Genomic DNA, 18,474 nt, shown 5'->3' on the forward strand with positions numbered 1-18,474 from the left:
AGATTTAAGAGACTTGATTCGACTTACCAGATGGAGTTCTATATGATTAAACACTTGTTTGAATATGGTTAAAAGAATAAAGTTTAGATATAAAGGGACGCTATAGTAAGAGGGATAAGATATATAAGTAGTATAATACTTTTACAATGCATGAAATGTAAAAATATTGGGATGGTGTATGTGAATGAAAAGTTTGGATATTTAAAGGTAATTAATTTTGAGAAAATTATGACTGATAAGAATGGCTTGAATACAGTGGGGAAATTAAGCTTAAATAAGAATTTTGAAAACAGGATACATAATCTTAATAAGGTGACTTTTATAAATACAGTTGAAATATAAGCTGATTAAAAAAGATATGTTGATGTTATTGTTAATTGTACAAATATTAGAAAAATGTTTATACTCAAACTTATATGTATCAAAAATATTAAGTATTACATTTGTTTAACGTAGACAAAAGGAGAATACTACTAGAAGAAGACAAGATCAAGGAAATATATCACTGACTAACATATTAATTATAGAAATTAATTATTGATTGTTTTTAAATATATGAACACAGACAACACACTGTTTGCTAAGCACTAGGGATTGTTATTGTAAAAAATCAATAAAATATAATACAAAATATATAAAAAATAATAATAAAATAATAATAAAAAAGAAATATCCTAGTCCAACTTGGGCCAGCAATCCTCAGACTATCCCAGAGAAACCTTTATTTGAAAATTTCCAACAATGGCCCAGGATGCAGGCTAGCCCAGTAATCAAGAATTCTCGTATTTTCATGATCAAGAGAATCTGAATCTCTCTTTGTGAAGCTTCCAGCCTCTGGCTCTTGTCTACCGTTGGTCACTACAGAGAATTTACATCTATTTGCCTGTGACAGCCCTTCAAGTATTGGAAGATTCCTATCATGCCTTGTCTTGTTTAGACTAAACATGCCTTTTAACCATCCTTCATATGGTAGTTGTCAGGCCTCTCATCATTTTTGTTATATAAAGCCATATTTCTTTTTTCATTTGACCTATTAACTTCTGTTCACATTATATCCTTGATAGAGATAACAGAACCGTGTGTTATGTCAGTATGCTGATATAAACTGTGCTACCTTTATTAAATGGAGTCTTGATGATCTCTGAGCGTGGTTGCTTTCTTGCAGTTGTTTCATTATGAAATAGATAACATCATCAGTGCTAGTAGGAAATAGAGTTTGCTCTTATTTTATGTACTAGTGGCTTGGCCTGTCAATATTGTTGTGAGTGTTCTTAATGGTTCCTTGGGCTGTTATTTACTATTAGCTGTTATTTACTATGAATTGGTAATTCCTTGATTGGGGTATTTTTTTGGTTCTTGATTGTTGGTCTAATATTAATCTTGATGCTAAACTCTCCTCCTCTGGTTTAATTGTTGGTGAGGAGGTGTTTTGGTATTTTCATTTCCTTTTTGGCTTTCTGGTTGTCTTTTTGAATGGTACTATATGTAGATTTTATTTATCTCTGTGTCCCTGTTTATAGCCAATTTGTCTGAATACCAGACTTCCAAGAATTTTCTAGCATTTTTGGACTTGGCTTGGTCTAGGATGGTCACATATGTTGTGAAATTAAGGAGTTTTCATCATGTCTTCTGACTGCTAGTCAAAGGTGTTCATGGATGCATTCTGTTTGTCTTCTGCCTGTTTGTCCTACACAGTGGCTAGAGACTGCTGGATTTCCATGGCTTCACTTCACTTCCTATCAAGTGTCAACTGTCAGCAAAAACGCAACCCCCAATCCCATGGCTGGTTGATATTGGTGAATGCTTTGAATGGTAGGTTTAGCCTTTGGTCCAATTATCTTAGCAGGAAGATACACACAAAGATGTATTTTCACACCTGTAACTTTTCAGGTAGCCTATTTTTAAATTTAATGTGGTGGGTTGGTGTTTTTTTTAAATTGTAATTAAAAATAGCCCATTGGGCAGATCACAGGAATGAAAGAATTGGTCAGTAGAAAAAAGGAGCCCCATTAAAACTTGCAATGTAACAGTCAGTAACAAAATCAGCAAAACTCAAGTCATACTTCTCTTTCCTGGTTTAAATCAATCTTTGGGTTAGACAGGACTACTGTTCTCACAATTGTTCTGTTTTTAAATATAGTTTGAACACTTTTTCAAGAGGACCAACTCTATATTTATAGCTTGCAAAGTTCAGAAAGAGGCAGTCAATATTATGCAAGTAGATACTTCCATAAAAACCAGGTATTTCTGAAAACCTAAGTCAAAATGGTTATAGGGTGCAGTTCTAGCAACCAGCAACGAAGAGAATGCCCCAATACTTCTAAGGAGCAGAGCAGATCCCACTCCACATTGTCAATGAAGAATGCCAGACAACATCCACAGCAAAAATACTGTTGGAAAAAGAAGGAAACATTACTTTAAGGTAAGACAGGTAAAAGTGATTTTAGGTTGGTTCTGTTTTTAGCTGGGAATGAAACAAATGCATGAGGATTTAATTAAAAATGGTCAGAAAAATATGTTCAGTGGATATGAATATGAACCCTAAGCTTTTCATGTTTTCAAAAAGAAAAAGAAAGGGTGAAATTCAGCTTGATCAGTTAAAAAAACAAAATTAAACACATCAAAGCTTGTTAGGTTGACATGTGCACACAGTTAGATTTTGTTTTTAATTTTAAAGGCAGACAATCAGAATTAAAGAATGTAGCCACAATTAAGGAGTTAAATCTTTAATTAAGGCATTGTATTGCAGTAAAGATACTGTTCTTTAGTCAAATTTTGTGTTAGAGGGAAGTTTTTGTAATAATGAATAATTAATGTATAGGTTACATCAAGACAAGCTGGAGCTAAAGAAGTTATAATCCTGGATAAATTAGCTATTAGGATTGTATTGGATTTTGTTGTGTCAGAGCGTGGAATCACCATAGTAATAAAATAACAACAAATGATCATAAATCTGAACACTTTTCTTAATTTAGAAATGTGAAGAAATCTCTCTCTTAGCTCAAAGCTATAAGAAATCATTTTCAAATGATGTATCCAAATCAAATCCTGTTGGGCTAATCCATAACTTTCAATGATAAAGAAAAACAAGTTTTCAAAAGCTGAAGTATTTTCTTTTTAAAAGGAGAATTGAGAAGAAACAAACATGAATTTAAAACATGCTAGCCACATTTCTATCACGTAACATATTTCAGCTTGTGTAGGCAGAATGCCACATATTTAAAAGAGTATTGTGTACATTACACATTCTTTTGTGAAAACCAGAGTGGCAAAATGTATGTATTTTTCCACTCTTATTGCGTCTGCAGAGACTTGGATTGTGGTCCTTTTTAACATGACCCATTCTCTGCTAATGAGAAAGGAGCTAGAAGAAGATATTTAGGGCCTTTTTGAAGAATATTCTTAGTATCTGATAGATAAAATGCCAAGCACTTTGAGTTGGGTTCAGAATGAGTGGGTCTAGTAAAGAGGTAAGTAGGCATGATCTTGTATGATTATCTGGGAGGAGTTTGATCCTATAACAGTTGTAGAAGTGTACAGAAACCTTGGATCTGTTAATCTGTCCACTTGTTTGTGAAAAATCCATGTCCGTCCTTGTTAGTGAAGAAAATATATGTTTTATCCAGATAGTGTTGACTTACTCTCTGAGGAATGGGATGGAACTGATTGGATTCTCCTCAAGAAATGATTGCAGAACCCATCAGTCAGAAACAACTTTCACCTAGTTTTCAACTTCTTTTGGGGGAAGCTTTTTGAGAAGGTGATCAGGTTGCAGTTTCAAATGGATCTAAAAGAAGTAAATTATCTAGATCCATTCATGTTGGATTTCAGGCCAAAGAATAGCACTAAAATGGTATTGGTACATTTGCTGATGGCCTCTAGTGTAAGTCTGATGAGGTAGTATAACCATTCTGACTTTCACTGATCTCTTGGCAATCTTCAACGCCATCAATCATGTAGTTTTATGGACTGAATATAAAGATGGAGTAGAGGACATAATGTGGGAGTTCTCCATTCTCCATGGCTAGTTCTTGTTGCTGTTGGCAGGAATGGAGAGAACAAAGTCCTTAAATTGCAGGGTGCAAAAAGGCTTGACCCTTATTTAACATCTGCATGAAACTGCTCAGCAAGGTCATCCATCAGATTCTGGTGATTCTCAGCTTATATCTCAACTCCTTACCAACAAAATGATGCTGTCAAGGTTTTATCCTAGTGAGAGAAGACTGTGGGATCTGGATGGGGAGGCACAAACTCATCCTGGTTGCTGTGGATACACGGATCTTCAAATCTGGGATCTTGAATCTCTAGTTGCATCCCCCCAGATGGAACTGAAAGGAATAGTCTGTAGACAACCCCAGAGATTACCTTTGGAAATCTAGGCAAGACTAGGGTCAGTTACATAAAAAGAATATGGAAACAATGAAAGTGTGAGAAAGAACGTTAGAATATTATTAGAGTATAAGAGGGAGAAGGGAAAACTCAAGATTTTGTTAGTAGTCTTTATTAATAAAATACAGTCCCAATCAGATATGTGCAGTCTGCTTCCTAATCTGGCCTCTCTTGAAAGGCTGACTGGATATTCCTGGACTTTCAGCTCTATTCAGAACAGATAGCAGCTATGCCTTGGAAAATCTTCACACCAATGGTACCTATTTCTATAACAGCAGGCTAATCTTATGATCATTCTTGCCTTATTTACCTTATATGTGGACCAATACAATGTGCTCTACATAGAGCTGCCTTTATAGACCACTCAGAAACTTCAGATGGTTCAGAATATGGTGGCACAAGCAGTTACAGGCATGTTTTGGAATGCCCATATAACACCATTGCTTCACAAAGTGCACAGGTTACTGGTAGGCTTCTCAGTGCTATTCAAGCACTGGTTAACAAAGCTTTATATGGCACAGGACCTTGATATTTGAGGAAACCGCTTGTGTGTATTATTTCTGCATATCCTGTGACATCCGACAGAATACTCCAGATCCCATTCATTAAACAAAGTCAACTGATGGGACGCAGGAATCATACCTTCTGTCACAGTGCCTACCTTCTGGAAGAACATCCACTCTGAGATATGAACAGTACCAATTCTGCTCTTCTTAAAATGTACCTTGAAACCTGGGTCTTTCTTCAGGCTTGGGCAAGGATAAACTGTGAATCCTTTGTGAAAAGTTTTTATGTCAGTTCCACTGTGCTGTCTTCTCTTTCTGTTTGCTTGAGGTTGTTCTATTTCATTGGTTTTCACCTTGTATGCTGCCCACTGGTGTTGAGAAATTGGATGGCTTCAGAAATGTGAATTATAAACAAACACTTCAACAGTAGTTCACCTTTGACTATCTTCTGAATGCATCGAATGACCTTTTGTGAAGAGTGATGTTGGCTATCAGGGTTTAATGATCATGTTCTAAATAACGGTTTTCCTGAGATTTTGCCTGCAACTATGGCTGACATCTCCAGAGCAAGGTAGTCTGCTAGGCAGATCAGCAACGGAGGAGGGTCTGACTTGGCTCCTGTCTTTACAGCCAGGTGTCCTGACTTTTGATTGGTCTTTATCCAATCTGGTTTCCAGTTGATGCAGGTTGGTTCCTGATTGGTCTTTGTTTATGATTTTGACTGGTTTTGAAGTGCTGATTCTTGATTTCCTGCTTCTTAGTTTGTATTAGGTTCTAGCTGACTTATGTGAAACCTTATGTGAAGCTTGCAAATATACCAAGGCTTATTTAGTTAGGATGGGAATACATCGATAAAATTTCAAAGCAAGGAACAGAAACTGTTGGGGAAAAAAAATGAAACAAGAAGGTCAGGAACTGAAGCAGTCTTAACACTCTCTTGGCAAAGAAGGTATCTGGCATCTTGTCAGTCTTCCATTATTTACTCTCCAAGTTCTCAGACTCAGATTATCATTTAGTGAGTTATTTAGTTGTGATTCTGGATTGCACTGGAATAAGCATTTTTGACTTTGAAGACTACTTTTGTGGTGGAATGCATAGGTATGTTATAAATGTACAATTCTGAAGCTAATGGCCTTTTAATTTCTAACATTATCTTCTCTACTAATTGTTGAAAATCCAGCAGTTTACTCAGTAGGCAAGAAGCATGTGTGAAGACATTAACATCCTAATTAGAAAATATTTAAGTATTTTTAAAAAAATTATATATATATATATGTAGGTCTTTGGTTGTTCGGGTTTTCTCCTGCGTAAAATTGGAAGTGTCTTGGCGACGTTTCGACGAAGTCCCATTCGTCATCTTCAGGCTGGTGTTTTCAGCTTCCTGCTTTGAGCAGCAATGTGTGGTCTTAGCTGTTTCTTCCATTTTAATAACAGAATAATCAGAGAAGCCATCGAGATAGAAAAACGCCCACACAGCATGAACAAGCGAGATGATACCTCCCGCCTACCAGCCATTTGGAAACCCGCCCTTATTGACAAACGACTCCCTAACACAAAAAATGATACCAGACCCACACTCACAAAAACCACACAGGAGGTCACCACCACACATCCACGCAAAAAACAAACCCAAAGCCCCACCGATGACGAGGCACGACCACAAACCAGAAGCCAGACCACAGCTGCATCATTAGCCACTTTAAACCCCTCCAATCCATACATGAAGCAAACTGACACCCTCCATGAAGAGGAGGCACGACCACGAACGCGAAGCCAAAAAATAGCAAGACAGCCCAAAATCTTAAACCCCTCTGCAACTCAGACTAACCTGAGCATAACCAAACAGAACACTCCCCCAGCCAATCAGAACACAGCCAAGCCCCTAACCATTCAGAACACACCTCCACCCAATCAGAACACAGCCAAGCTCCCACCCAATCAATTCATACCCCCACTGGCAGTTAAAAGTAAGAAACAGCTAAGACCACACATTGCTGCTCAAAGCACGAAGCTGAAAACACCAGCCTGAAGATGACGAATGGGACTTCGTCGAAACGTCGCCAAGACACTTCCAATTTTACGCGGGAGAAAACCCGAACAACCAAAGACCTACATACAAACACCCGCGAAAACCTCAGAAAACATATATATGTGTATGTATATATATATATATATATATATGGTACAAATAAAATACGAACACCAGGAGAGTATAAATATAAAAATATACTTTACTAAAAGCTGCCAAGCTTTCGTTTGGAAACTCCAAACATCAACAGGGCTAAGGAGCCAGTAAACAATGATGACTTAAATGGGTTTTGCCGGCATCTGCACCCGGCTCATGGACCGCGTCACCGGTCCCGGCCGGTTAATTAGTGTTCCAGATATTTCTTTATTACTCTCCTTACGCTTCCTTCTATGGTTCTTCCGGATCATTCCTTCCACTATCTCATTACTGGTATTCATCTCCTTCTTATATATAAAATCTAAGAAGCAATTTTTCTGATATTATCAAATTAGTAAGATATAAAATATAATGCAAGATATGATTAACATAAATAAAGACTTTATTGATCCAAAATCTAAAAATCATTATATGATTAAGATTACTTGTGAAAATTTTTATAAGTCACTAGGTCAAGGGTATAAAATGGGTCTAATTCCTGCTGACTCAGGAATTCTGGGAGTTGAAGTCCATGAATTATAAAAGAATCAAGGTTGCCTACCCCTGCACTAGGTGATTCTGCTAATACTATAGCATGGGGGCAGCAAATATAATTCCATATTTGAAAAAAGACCTATTTCAGGTAGCTGCATATCTTATCAAAGCCTGTTATGAAAAAGAAAGATCTGGAACAGTTGACCCTTCCAGCTTAGACAACTTCAATTGTAAACCTTCATTTCATTTGAGGAGAGCAAGCAGCTGTGTGTTACTAAGGACTTCGACTCCTGGCTCTGAAAAGATGGGAAACTGAAAGAAGAAACTGGGTTTACTTAACTGCTTGATTCTAGAATTTCCATAGATTAATCTTACCCACCACACTTCAGAATTTCTGGTTTTTGTTAACTCTTTCTTCAAAGGTATGTGGGAGTATATTTTCCTCTTAGCACATTCATTTCTCAATGTGTCACACATCTCCCTAGTTCAGCCAGAGATTATTTAGAAGCATGAAGCTAATGATTGTTTCAATCTTACAATTGAAAAGGGTTTTTTTTTTTTGTTCCTGGAAACATTTTTTTCCTTCATGCCATAAGAACAATGAGATTTCCTCCAAATACATGTTTTTTATTACATTCAAAAACTGTGATGCTATTCTTGTTAACCCAGCAATGACAGATTCCTAAATACATCAATGTATTTTCTCAAAATAAACAGAGAACATTCCAAAATTGAAGCTATCTACATACCAAATATATAGTATGAAGAACAAACCACTTCAGTTTTTTTGAATGATTCAATACACTTTTACATCAATGAACAACAATCAAAATTTCTAAATGTTATACCAAGTATTTTTCATGGAGCACTAGCTCGAATCTTTAACTATAAGGAGGCCGCTGAAAATCAAGTGTTTACAAAGTGGAATGTATCTGTTCTCCATTCATTGTTTGTTATATTAGCCTTATTCCAGCTAATATGTAACTCTGGGATTATACCTACAGATGATATTGCTTTTTTAAATATTCATTTGGTTGGTTGGCAATTTAAAATAAAACAAAATTGTGACCTACATTATCATACAATATAGGGCAACAAGATTCAGTGGTATTTTCGGAGGCAAATCTCAGAGAAATCATTTTTTAAATTTGTTCAAGAAAGATTTCTCAACAGAAAAAAGCCTGCCTTCCAGAACGATTAGTTTTTCTTCAGTTTCCTGAAAGAGGCTACTCTGTGACTAATGACTATCTGAGGGTGATAAGAAAACATGCTTTCTCAGGCACTTTATCAACCTTGCAAAACAGAGAAAGTCAGCAAATCTTTTGGTTTTGCCAAGCATACAGTATAACATTCCACAGCACCAGTGGGATACACATCCCATTCTGTCACTAGAACAGGATACCCTTAGAAGCAGCAAAACTATTCCCAAGTAGATAAAAATCACCAGATCAGATCAACTCAATCATCTAAATAGCATTGCATTCTTTCATCTGCTAGCAAAGCCCACTCACTCAGCTGTCATTGGAATCTTTGAAAAGGGCTTCAAAGGAGGATATATTTCTCCAGTTATTTTATTTTTAACCTTTTGGTTAGATGAATACAGCACTGTAAAAAAAGTGTTCTTTTAGCTATCACAAGTACAATACTATTGTATTAGAGTTGTACAAATTATTTGGAGGAACATTTTACAAGATTACCAAAATGTCCCTTTGAAGCTAGTTCCAAGCCTATCAGAGGTTTGCCAAAAAGTTCAAAGTCCAGTCCATGATTTCTGGGTATGTGATCACATATTTGCAGCTGAACTTAATTACTGACAGGAATGTGGTTAAGGCACCAGGCTAGAAACCAGGAGACTGTGAGTTGTGATTTTGGGCCAGTCAGTCTCTCAACCTCTGTCTCTTGATTTCTAGCCTGGTGCCTTAACCAAACTGGCTCAATTGCTATCTAATTTTAGGATAAATTTGAAGATTTTTGCTCGGGGACTAATTAAGGAATTTAAGGTAAAACAAAAAAAATGGTATCTGCTAAGATTAGCAATATTTCTATATCACAGTTCTGTTCATTCCAAGTTATAATTTTGCATATTGTCTTCTATTTTATAGGTCCTTAGGTCAGAAGGGTGATGTGCAAAGCTGATAAATAAAAAAAAAATCAAGCATATCTATTCTAAACAGCAGTGTTATTCAGAATGGAAAAAGGAATTTAGTTATTCACAGTAGAAATATACGAACAGTAGAAATACAACAAAAAATTATATAAAATATATAAATTCTAGCATAGATCTTAATAGCTCATTCTGTATCAAACATTCTTCTATTTTTCTCAGTAACTCAGAAAGAAAAATCTGTAAACAGAGATTTTGTTATCATGAGATCATTAAGAAATGATTATTTCACAGGAAAGTTAGTATACAGCTTGGTGCTGTGCACTTGTTCTGAAATTACCATCTCAGTAGCAATAAAGAGCAAATGCTATGATTCTACTCACATAGTTAAGAGCAGACATGTCAGACACAAGGCCCGGGGGCCGGATGCGGCCCATGAAGTGGTTTCATGTAGCCCATGAAGCCATCCTGGAAACAGTGAGGGAATGGCCCCCGCTGCCTTGGCCCTGGCCCAGGCCAGCCGGCCAGGAACCAATGTACAATTTTGTGGTGGCCATCTATGCTGAAACACATTCAGTCTCTCTCTGACTTTGCCTTGGTACCCATCATGAACAACCTGGCTAAGGAGAGCAATCACATCAGCAGTAGCCTTGAGGAGGAGGTAAGTGCAGCTGGGCACCCCCTTGGGAAAGTGGGGCTGGGCTTGGTGCCACAGGTGCTCAAGGGCCAGGCTGGGCATTTGACCCTGCTGCCCAGGGCTCCGGGCAGCCTGCACCACCATCCAGCCCCCCCATGGCCTGAGAGGAACAGTGAGGCTCCTCCAGTGGACCACACCTTGGCACTTGCCCTGGTCCCACCCCCTTCTGCCAAAGACCCTCAGATCTGTCCCTCTAATGCCCAGGCCCCCACAGGCACCCTTGATGCGAACAATGTAGAGCTGGCCACGCCCACCCTGGCCACACCCACCCTGGCCACACCCACCTGTCCCCCCAAGGGCAACTGCAATGCTGATGCGGCCCTCAATGAAATTGAGTTTAACACCCCTGGTTAAGAGTAACCTTGTTGAAGTTATTTAATTTATTTCAGAATTCATCTTATTACTATCATTCACTTATACCAGGGGTAGGCAACCCAAAATACTCAAAGAGCCACTTGGACCCGTTTCCCACTGAAAACAAAACACAGGGAGCCGCAAAACCCTTTGGATATCTAAAATGAAGATAAGACTGCATATATCCATATATATATGGATATATGCAGTCTTATCTTCATTTTAGATGTCAAAAGGATCTCTCTCTCTCTCTCTCTCCCTCTCCCCCTCCCTCTTTCTGCCCTTGGTCTGCTAGTCTTCTTCCCTTTGTGTGTGTGTGTGTGAGAGAGAGAGAGGGGGGGGGCACTTGCGCTTCCCCCTCTTTCTCTCTTTCCTCTCCCTCTTTCTTCTCTCCCTTTCTTTCCTCTCCCTCCCTTTCTCTTTCCTCTTTCTCCCTCTTTCTATGTACTCTCTCCCCCTTTCCTCTCCCTCTCCCTTTCTTTCCTTCCTCTCTTTCTCCCTTTCTTTCCTTTCTCCCTTTCTCTCCTCTTTCCTTTCCTTTCTCCCTCTTTCCTCTTTCCTTTCTTTCCTCTCCCTTTTTTCCTTTCTCCCTCTTTCCCCCTTTCTATTTCTTTCCCCCCTCTCTCTCCCTCCCCTTCTTTCATCTCCCTTTCTTTTCTTTCTCCCTCTTTCCTTTCCTTTCCCTTTCTTTTCTTCCTCTTTCCTCTCTTTCTCCCTTTCTATTTCTTTCCTCTCCTCCTCTCCCTTTCTTTCATCTCCCTTTCTCTTTCTCCCTTTCTTTCCTCTTTCCTCTCTCCCCTCCCTTTCTTTCCTCTCCCTTTTTTCTCTTTCTTCTTTTCCTTTCTCCCTTTCTTTCCTGTCTCCCTCTTTCTATTTCTTTCCTCTCCCTCACCTTCTTTCATCTCCCTTTCTCTTTTCTCTTTCTCCCTTCCTTTCCTCTCTTTCCTCTCTCTCCCCCTCCCCCTTTCTCTTTCCTTTCCCTTTCTCTTTTCTTTCTTTCTTTCCTCTTTCTCCCTCTTTCTATTTCTTTCCTCTCTCCCCCCTCTCCCTTTCTTTCATCTCCCTTTCTCTTTTCTCTTTCTCGCTTTCTTTCTTTCCTCTTTCCTTTCTTTCCTCTCTCCCCCTCCCTCTTTCTCTTTCCCCTCCCTTTCCTCTCTCCCTTTCCTCTACCTCCCTTTCTCTTTCCTCTTTCTTCTCCCTTTCTCTTTCCTCTCTTTCTCCCTTTTTCCTCTTTCCTCTCTCCCCCTTTCCTCTCCCTCTCCCTTTCTTTCTTTCCTCTTTCTCCCTTTCTATCCTTTCTTCCTTTCTCTCCTCTTCCCTTTTTCTTTCCTTTCCTCTTTCTCCCTTTCTCTTTCCTCTTTCCTTTCCTTTCTCCCCCTCTCCCTTTCTCTCCTCTTTCCTTTCCTCTTTCTCCCTTTCCTCCCTTTCTCCCTCTTTGTATTTCTTTCCCCTCTCCCCCTCTCCCTTTCTTTCATCTCCCTTTCTTTCTTCCTCATTCTCTTTCTTTCCTTTCTCCCTTTCCTCTTTCTCTTTCCTCTCTCTCCCCCTCTCATTTCCTCTTTTCTCTCTCCTTCTCTCCCTTTCTTTCATCTCCCTTTCTCTTTCTCCCTCTTTCTCTTTTTTCCTTTCTCTCCCCTCTCCCTCTCTCTTTCCTCTCCCTTTCTCTTTCTTCCTCTTTCCTCTTTCTCTTTCTTTCCTCCCTCTTTCTTCTCTCTCTCCCTCTCTTTTTCTCTTCACCTCCCCCCCCTTTACTAACAGAACCAGTTCACCTACCAAAACATTTAACTTCCTCCTTTAGAGATGGGCAATGTAGATTCACCACATTCTGACAAAGAGAAATGCCAGCACCTCTCATCAATTCTGCTGCAGGGACAGCAAATGCTGTATGTTAGCAATATCTGGAGAGCTACAGTTCATCCGCACCCTCCTGAAAGGCTGTCCCATCCATTGCAATGTCACGCTTTGAAAGGCCCCTCCCCCTCCTCCGCTTCAAGCCGACTGCACCCAGCAGGGAGCCTCAGTAGCTGGCACGCAAGGGAGGAAAAGAGACCATCTCCTCGCAGCTCACTTCCAATCCCAAAGTGGTGAATCCTGCTTGGGATTTGGGACTGAGAGGGGGGAAATCCTGGCTCCTAAGCTGCAGGGACTTCCAACCACAGAGCTTGCTTGGCTCTGTTCCCAGCCAGCGCCACGCGTGCGCAAAACAACAGCAACAAAATACTGCGATCGAGACTTACCCGCCTGCCTGGCTCCCGGACCTCAGTAGCAAGCCATTTGAAGCAAGCAGCCTCGTTCGCAGAGAGGAGAGGAGAGAGTGAGGGCGGATGAGCTGAGTTTGTGGCAGGGATAAGCTAGCACGAAAGTTCCGTATCTTTTGACTTAGCTCGCCTTGTCCCCCACTGGTTCTTTGCCCGAACAAGTCACCCTCTCTCTCTTTCTCTCTCTTTCCTCTGCCCCCCTCCAGATGAAGAGAGAGAGAGAGAGAAAGAAAGGCAGATGGCGCCAAAGGGGCAGGGAGGGGACGGAGGCAGGAGGCGGTAAAAGTCGCTGAAAGGTGCCCGGGACCCTACGGACCAGCCCGGGGAGATGCACGGTGAGCTCTGCTGCCTTGGGAACGGCCTGGGGACGGCCCAGGAAGTGATGCCCCCCTGCTGCAGCCTGCCTGGCCCAGGGAGACATATGGCCAGGTGAGTGGCCCAGGGACGGCACAGGAAGCAACGTCCCCCTGCCACCCAGCCCGGCCTGGGGAGACGCGGCCGCTGCCCCAGCCAGGACTGCCACCTGGCCCGGGCAGACACGTGGCCGGCTCGACGGCCCAGGAAGTGATGTTCCTGCCGCCCCAGCCGGGACTGAAGCCTGGGGGGGGGCAGTAGGAGGAAGGAGGGGGAGGGGGAGGGGGGAGGAGGAGGCTCCGGAGCCACAGGAGATGGCTCAAAGAGCCGCATGCAGCTCCGGAGCCGCGGGTTGCCGACCCGTGACTTATACATTCTGTCCTTCAGATAAAATAATTCCAAGACAGTACAAAATATAAAATATACCATGCATCATTGCCAAAAACACACAAAGAGCCTTTTTTCCCAACAAAAAGAATTACAAAAAAGAGAAGATAGATACAAATCAACAGACATAATCTGAAGAAGACCCAGAGCCACATTACAGTCCAAACAACTGTAAAATGTAGTTTTTATCTCAAAGTATTGCCAACTGGGGCCTATCTCAAATTCTCTCATTATATGCCATTCCCATTGGAAGGGATCACAAGTGTTAAAACTTGAGTTTAACATTACTGGGAAAAGCATTCATTATACATTCATGGTTCTTAAATTGTGAAAGGATTTGCACACATATAATATATTGGGTTTATAGGCAACTAGTGCAATATTTTGAGGATCAGTATCACCTGGCCCCCTTTTATTTCAGAGCTGCAGTTCTTGGTCAATGTTCAGCATGCTTCTATACAGAAGAAATGCATTAGACTGCATTATAATTATCACTAAAATGCATCTTAAAGGTTAGATTGTATTCTCAGGATGTGACATTTTGTTTTTACATAGAGTAATCTTTCTGCATGTGAGTCAACTGAAATAATTAGCTCAGATATGGACATAATATGCTATTACTTTGAGAGCTGACAAATTTCAAAATATATAAGCCCACAAAACTTGAGAGTGATAATCTAACAAAAAGGATATACATATTTAATTAGGTCTATATCTATATCTATATCTGAGAGCCAGTAATATGATTCATTTCCAAGCAAACTTTTATACACACAGTGAAAAGTGTTACATGGATATAACAATGCTGTCAACAAATAGCCACAGTTGATAACATCCCAAAGTGTCTGCCAAAATATGTAAAATGGCATCACTTAGCTTTCTTCACAAAATCACTAAAAAGTATGGTCTTGTAACGGCTTTTTTTATAGAAAATGCAGAAAATCTTTAAATCTCTCAAGTGGAACCAGGAATATACAGTATATCTTTCCCAATCTTTATTAACTGGCGACTTTTGCATTTTGAAAAATCTCTGGGCACACATTTCATAACAAATATAGTGATTTTCCAGAAAAATGGTGAATCAATATTTATTAGGAAGTTACATAATGCCTGAATGATATTTTACAATGAATGGTTTGGGGATTGCAGGAGCCGATATGTTCTTGGACATGAGGTATGTTGTTTTTCCTGCAGTCTAAGTCAAAAGGCCCATGAAGAGCCATGATAAGTGACCAGGGCAGAAAGGATGTGCCTGCAGCAAATTCAACTGGCTAACAAAGGATCATGAATAAGGCATCATAATTTGCCTGGATACCAAACCATATCAGGAAAAGAAAACCCAAAATCTGTTCTTAAAATCGGAAGAGACAAATGCAGCTATGTTGGTCAAATTTATTCTAAAATTGTTAACATTTGAGATTTGTTTTCCACAGACAGACTGGTAGCTTGAAAACAGTTTTGTAATAATTAGATCAGCGGTTCTCAACCTATGGGTCGCGACCCCATTTGGGGTCGATCGACCATTTTACGGGAGTCGCCAAACAATGCGATCCGCCATTTCCCCCCCTCAGGGGCACCGCCATGCATGCGCGCCGTGCATGGGGGGCGCCGCTGCGCATGCGCGCCACGCGTGGGGGGCGCCACACATGTGCGCCGCATGTGGGGGCACCGCCACGCATGTGCGCCACGCGTGGGGGTCGTCACGCATGGGCGCAGCACATGGGGCGCCATCGTGCATGGGTGCGGCGCATGGGGGCGCCGTCACGTATGGGCACAGCGCCATGCATGCGCAGCACATCCGTGTGACGGGGGTCGCCGTCACACAAACGTTGAGAAACGCTGAATTAGATTTATTTATTTTTTATAAACAACCTAATATCCTTTTCAGTTATAATTCCAGTAGTGACACAGGGCCAACTAATATTTTTAATAGGTCATTTGCATTTTCACTATTATATGAAGACTAAACAGATCTAAAATAATGCAAAATATTACTTTTTATTGCCACGTTCTTAAGTATAATTTTCATAGTAACTTCATTATAGTCCAGGAACAACAACGTAAAAAGCATAAAATATATGAAGCTTGGCTACTGAATATATAGTATATTAATAGTTAATAAGTAGATCCTTAACAACACCAAAACAAACATTATAAACAAACCCTAGAATTTAGCTAACTTGTAATTTGGACTGCTGACAGAAACATAAACATTATATGGATGATTAGAAAGAGACATTAAAAAATAAAATTTACTTCCTATCTATAAATATCTCTGTACAAATTTAATATAGGAAAAAATGAGCAAGAGCTTCAGCAGGTTCAAAATCAAAATGACAAATCTATTCACTTTTTAGTATTCACTTTAGTATTACATTTACCTAAGCAGATGTAAGAGCATTAAAATATGCCTTTGAAATTCTCTACAATAGGGCATGAGTAAGGATGGTAGAAAAAATGGTGATTTTCACCTAGGATTCAGTTTCCAGAATTTCAAAGTTTGGGGTAATGATTTCATTTATTCCCATTTATTAACCATGAAACAACACAGAATATTTTAGCATGTTAATTTACAGAAGTGCTAAAGGAATGCTTCTCAATTTTAGCCAAAGCTGCGTATTAGAAAGTCATTTTTGCCCAATGTAAGTAAAACCCTTCAAGTCAATTTAAATGTCCCTATAGTGAATGGATAATGAATTTATTTGTCATTATCCAAAAAAACCCCAAACCCACTTTTACCAAATTGTGGGCAATTTATCCAGGCTGGGAAGCACTGTGCTAAACTTTCACACCCATATATTTAGCTGGGGAAGATAAGATATTCTTAGGAGTCACTGATTGGTGTATTGAACATCAAGTCAGAAGGCTGTATTTTTTTATGTTTAATAGAAATGCAAATCACTTAATTTGGCACTTTTTAATGATATGGCAATTCATCCAGCTATTTAGAAAATAATAATTGCAAATGTTGGATGATAGTTACTAACAGTGAAAAGAGTCTTACTGAATAGCAAAAACAGTAGCAGCTTTTATATAAATAAGCCAATGTTCTAAAATAAATCCCTCTCATAAGCACATTCTGTAAAATCACCAGTGAAATAATCAATGTTCTTTATCAATCTCCCCACTACGAATTTCTTGCCTCTATTGGCAAGCAATATTTTTAATGTTTTAACCATATTTCAAAGTAACACAAAGTGAGAATTCATTGGGGCAATTGTTTTGTCTACCCTGTGCAAATGTGAAGGTGTTGTTTAACTTACCAAACCTCTTATAACCAAAGGACTGAACTTCTTCCTCTTCGGCAAAATCGTCTGTTAAAAAAAAAGTTACAGTTATGAACATCAATACCGTATAAACATCAAGATAAGAGAGATTAGGATACATAATTTAGATTTTTTTATGTATTATAAATATATATGAAAATACATCCAGACCTACTGAAAAATTTGCATAGAAACTGCATTTAAATGTACCATTTGATACAAAGTAATATGAAAAATATCAACATTAATCCTATCTTAATGCTATTTATTTCCTGGCTGGTTATTTTAATCGTGAAGCGTGAATTAATTGTCTGATTCACAAATATATCATCTGGTTGTAGTCAGCAGTCTGTGTATGGAAATTATTGGGTGGTCCAATATGCAGTGTAATAGAACAGTCCAGTTTTTCTTACAAAACATTTTAGAAAAAAAAAACTACATTTGGCTTAAAATGTATCGTTGTTGCCAACTACAGTAACACTAACAAAGAAAGATATTTAACTCCATCCTGATTTGGAAGAGGAGAAAAGGAACCCAGATGAACAACAGAAAAGACCACCTAGTAAGAAATTTGGAAGTTTCTCATCTCATTCACAGACATTCTTCTATAGATTTTTTTTTAAAAAATAGGTACAAATAAAATTGTGGTCAACAAAATTGCCAAGTATCCACTTTACCATCATTTATTAATATATACATCTGATAGGCATTATGCAAGATTCATGACTCTGTTTGCAAATTTGGAGAAAACTTGTAAAATGATCTGAAGAACTGCCTTAAAATACAGAACCAAAAATGTAAACTAATATAATTACGAAGAAGCAAAGCTGCCTACCACAAAGCCAGAGGAAAAGGGGAAAAAAAGATTGGGGTCTTATTTCATTTAATGATTTGTTCACACATGTATGCATAAATACCTATCAATACTGATATCCTGCTCTCTACTTGAATCACCCCAAGCAGACTGCACTGGTTTAAAACTCCTTTAACGTGTTCCCCTCCAGATTGTTGGGGCACAATTCTCATAACTGCAGTCATTGTGGCAACACACATCTGGGGATCCTAAGGACTACAATCTCAACACAAGTGGAGGTGTATGAAATGAAGTTGATTAGACTGGGTTCTATGGAATCCGAGGCTTCCTCAAAAATTAGGTGGGTGGGCTGCTGTAACAGACAAACAGGAGGAACATGGAAAAGGGAAGGAAAGAGAAAGGAAATGGTTTGCCTCAGACAGCCAATTTTCTATTCAGTAACTTTATTAGTTTATTAGTAGTTCCAGGATATTTTTCTTTAAACTACAGGTTACTGTCCCCCTCATTTGAAAATTCTTAGCATAGATTATAAAAATGTATCCATAATATGAAAGATAGTTTTGTGTCATGATTAAAGGCTAGGTACAAGGAGGCCATGAGTTTTAGCCCTGCCTTAAGCATGAAGCCATCTGGATGACTTTGGGCCAGTAACTCTCTCAGTTATTGGAGAAGAAGACAATGGCCAA

The 18,474-nt window shown here is 39.2% G+C and overlaps 1 protein-coding gene across 1 annotated transcript in view; it reads right to left on the bottom strand.

Moving 5' to 3' along the window:
- Positions 1-18,474, bottom strand: part of COLEC12 (collectin subfamily member 12) — a 93,864-nt gene that overhangs the window by 64,122 nt on the left and 11,268 nt on the right. The window contains exon 2 of the mRNA XM_039332161.1: positions 16,972-17,022. Coding sequence (XP_039188095.1) covers positions 16,972-17,022 — 51 coding nt within the window. The remainder of the gene's footprint in view (positions 1-16,971; positions 17,023-18,474) is intronic.

The sequence above is a fragment of the Crotalus tigris genome, unplaced genomic scaffold (genome assembly GCF_016545835.1).
Source record: "Crotalus tigris isolate CLP2741 ecotype Arizona unplaced genomic scaffold, ASM1654583v1 scf7180000024450.1299024, whole genome shotgun sequence".
In the NCBI taxonomy this organism is placed as follows: domain Eukaryota; kingdom Metazoa; phylum Chordata; class Lepidosauria; order Squamata; family Viperidae; genus Crotalus; species Crotalus tigris.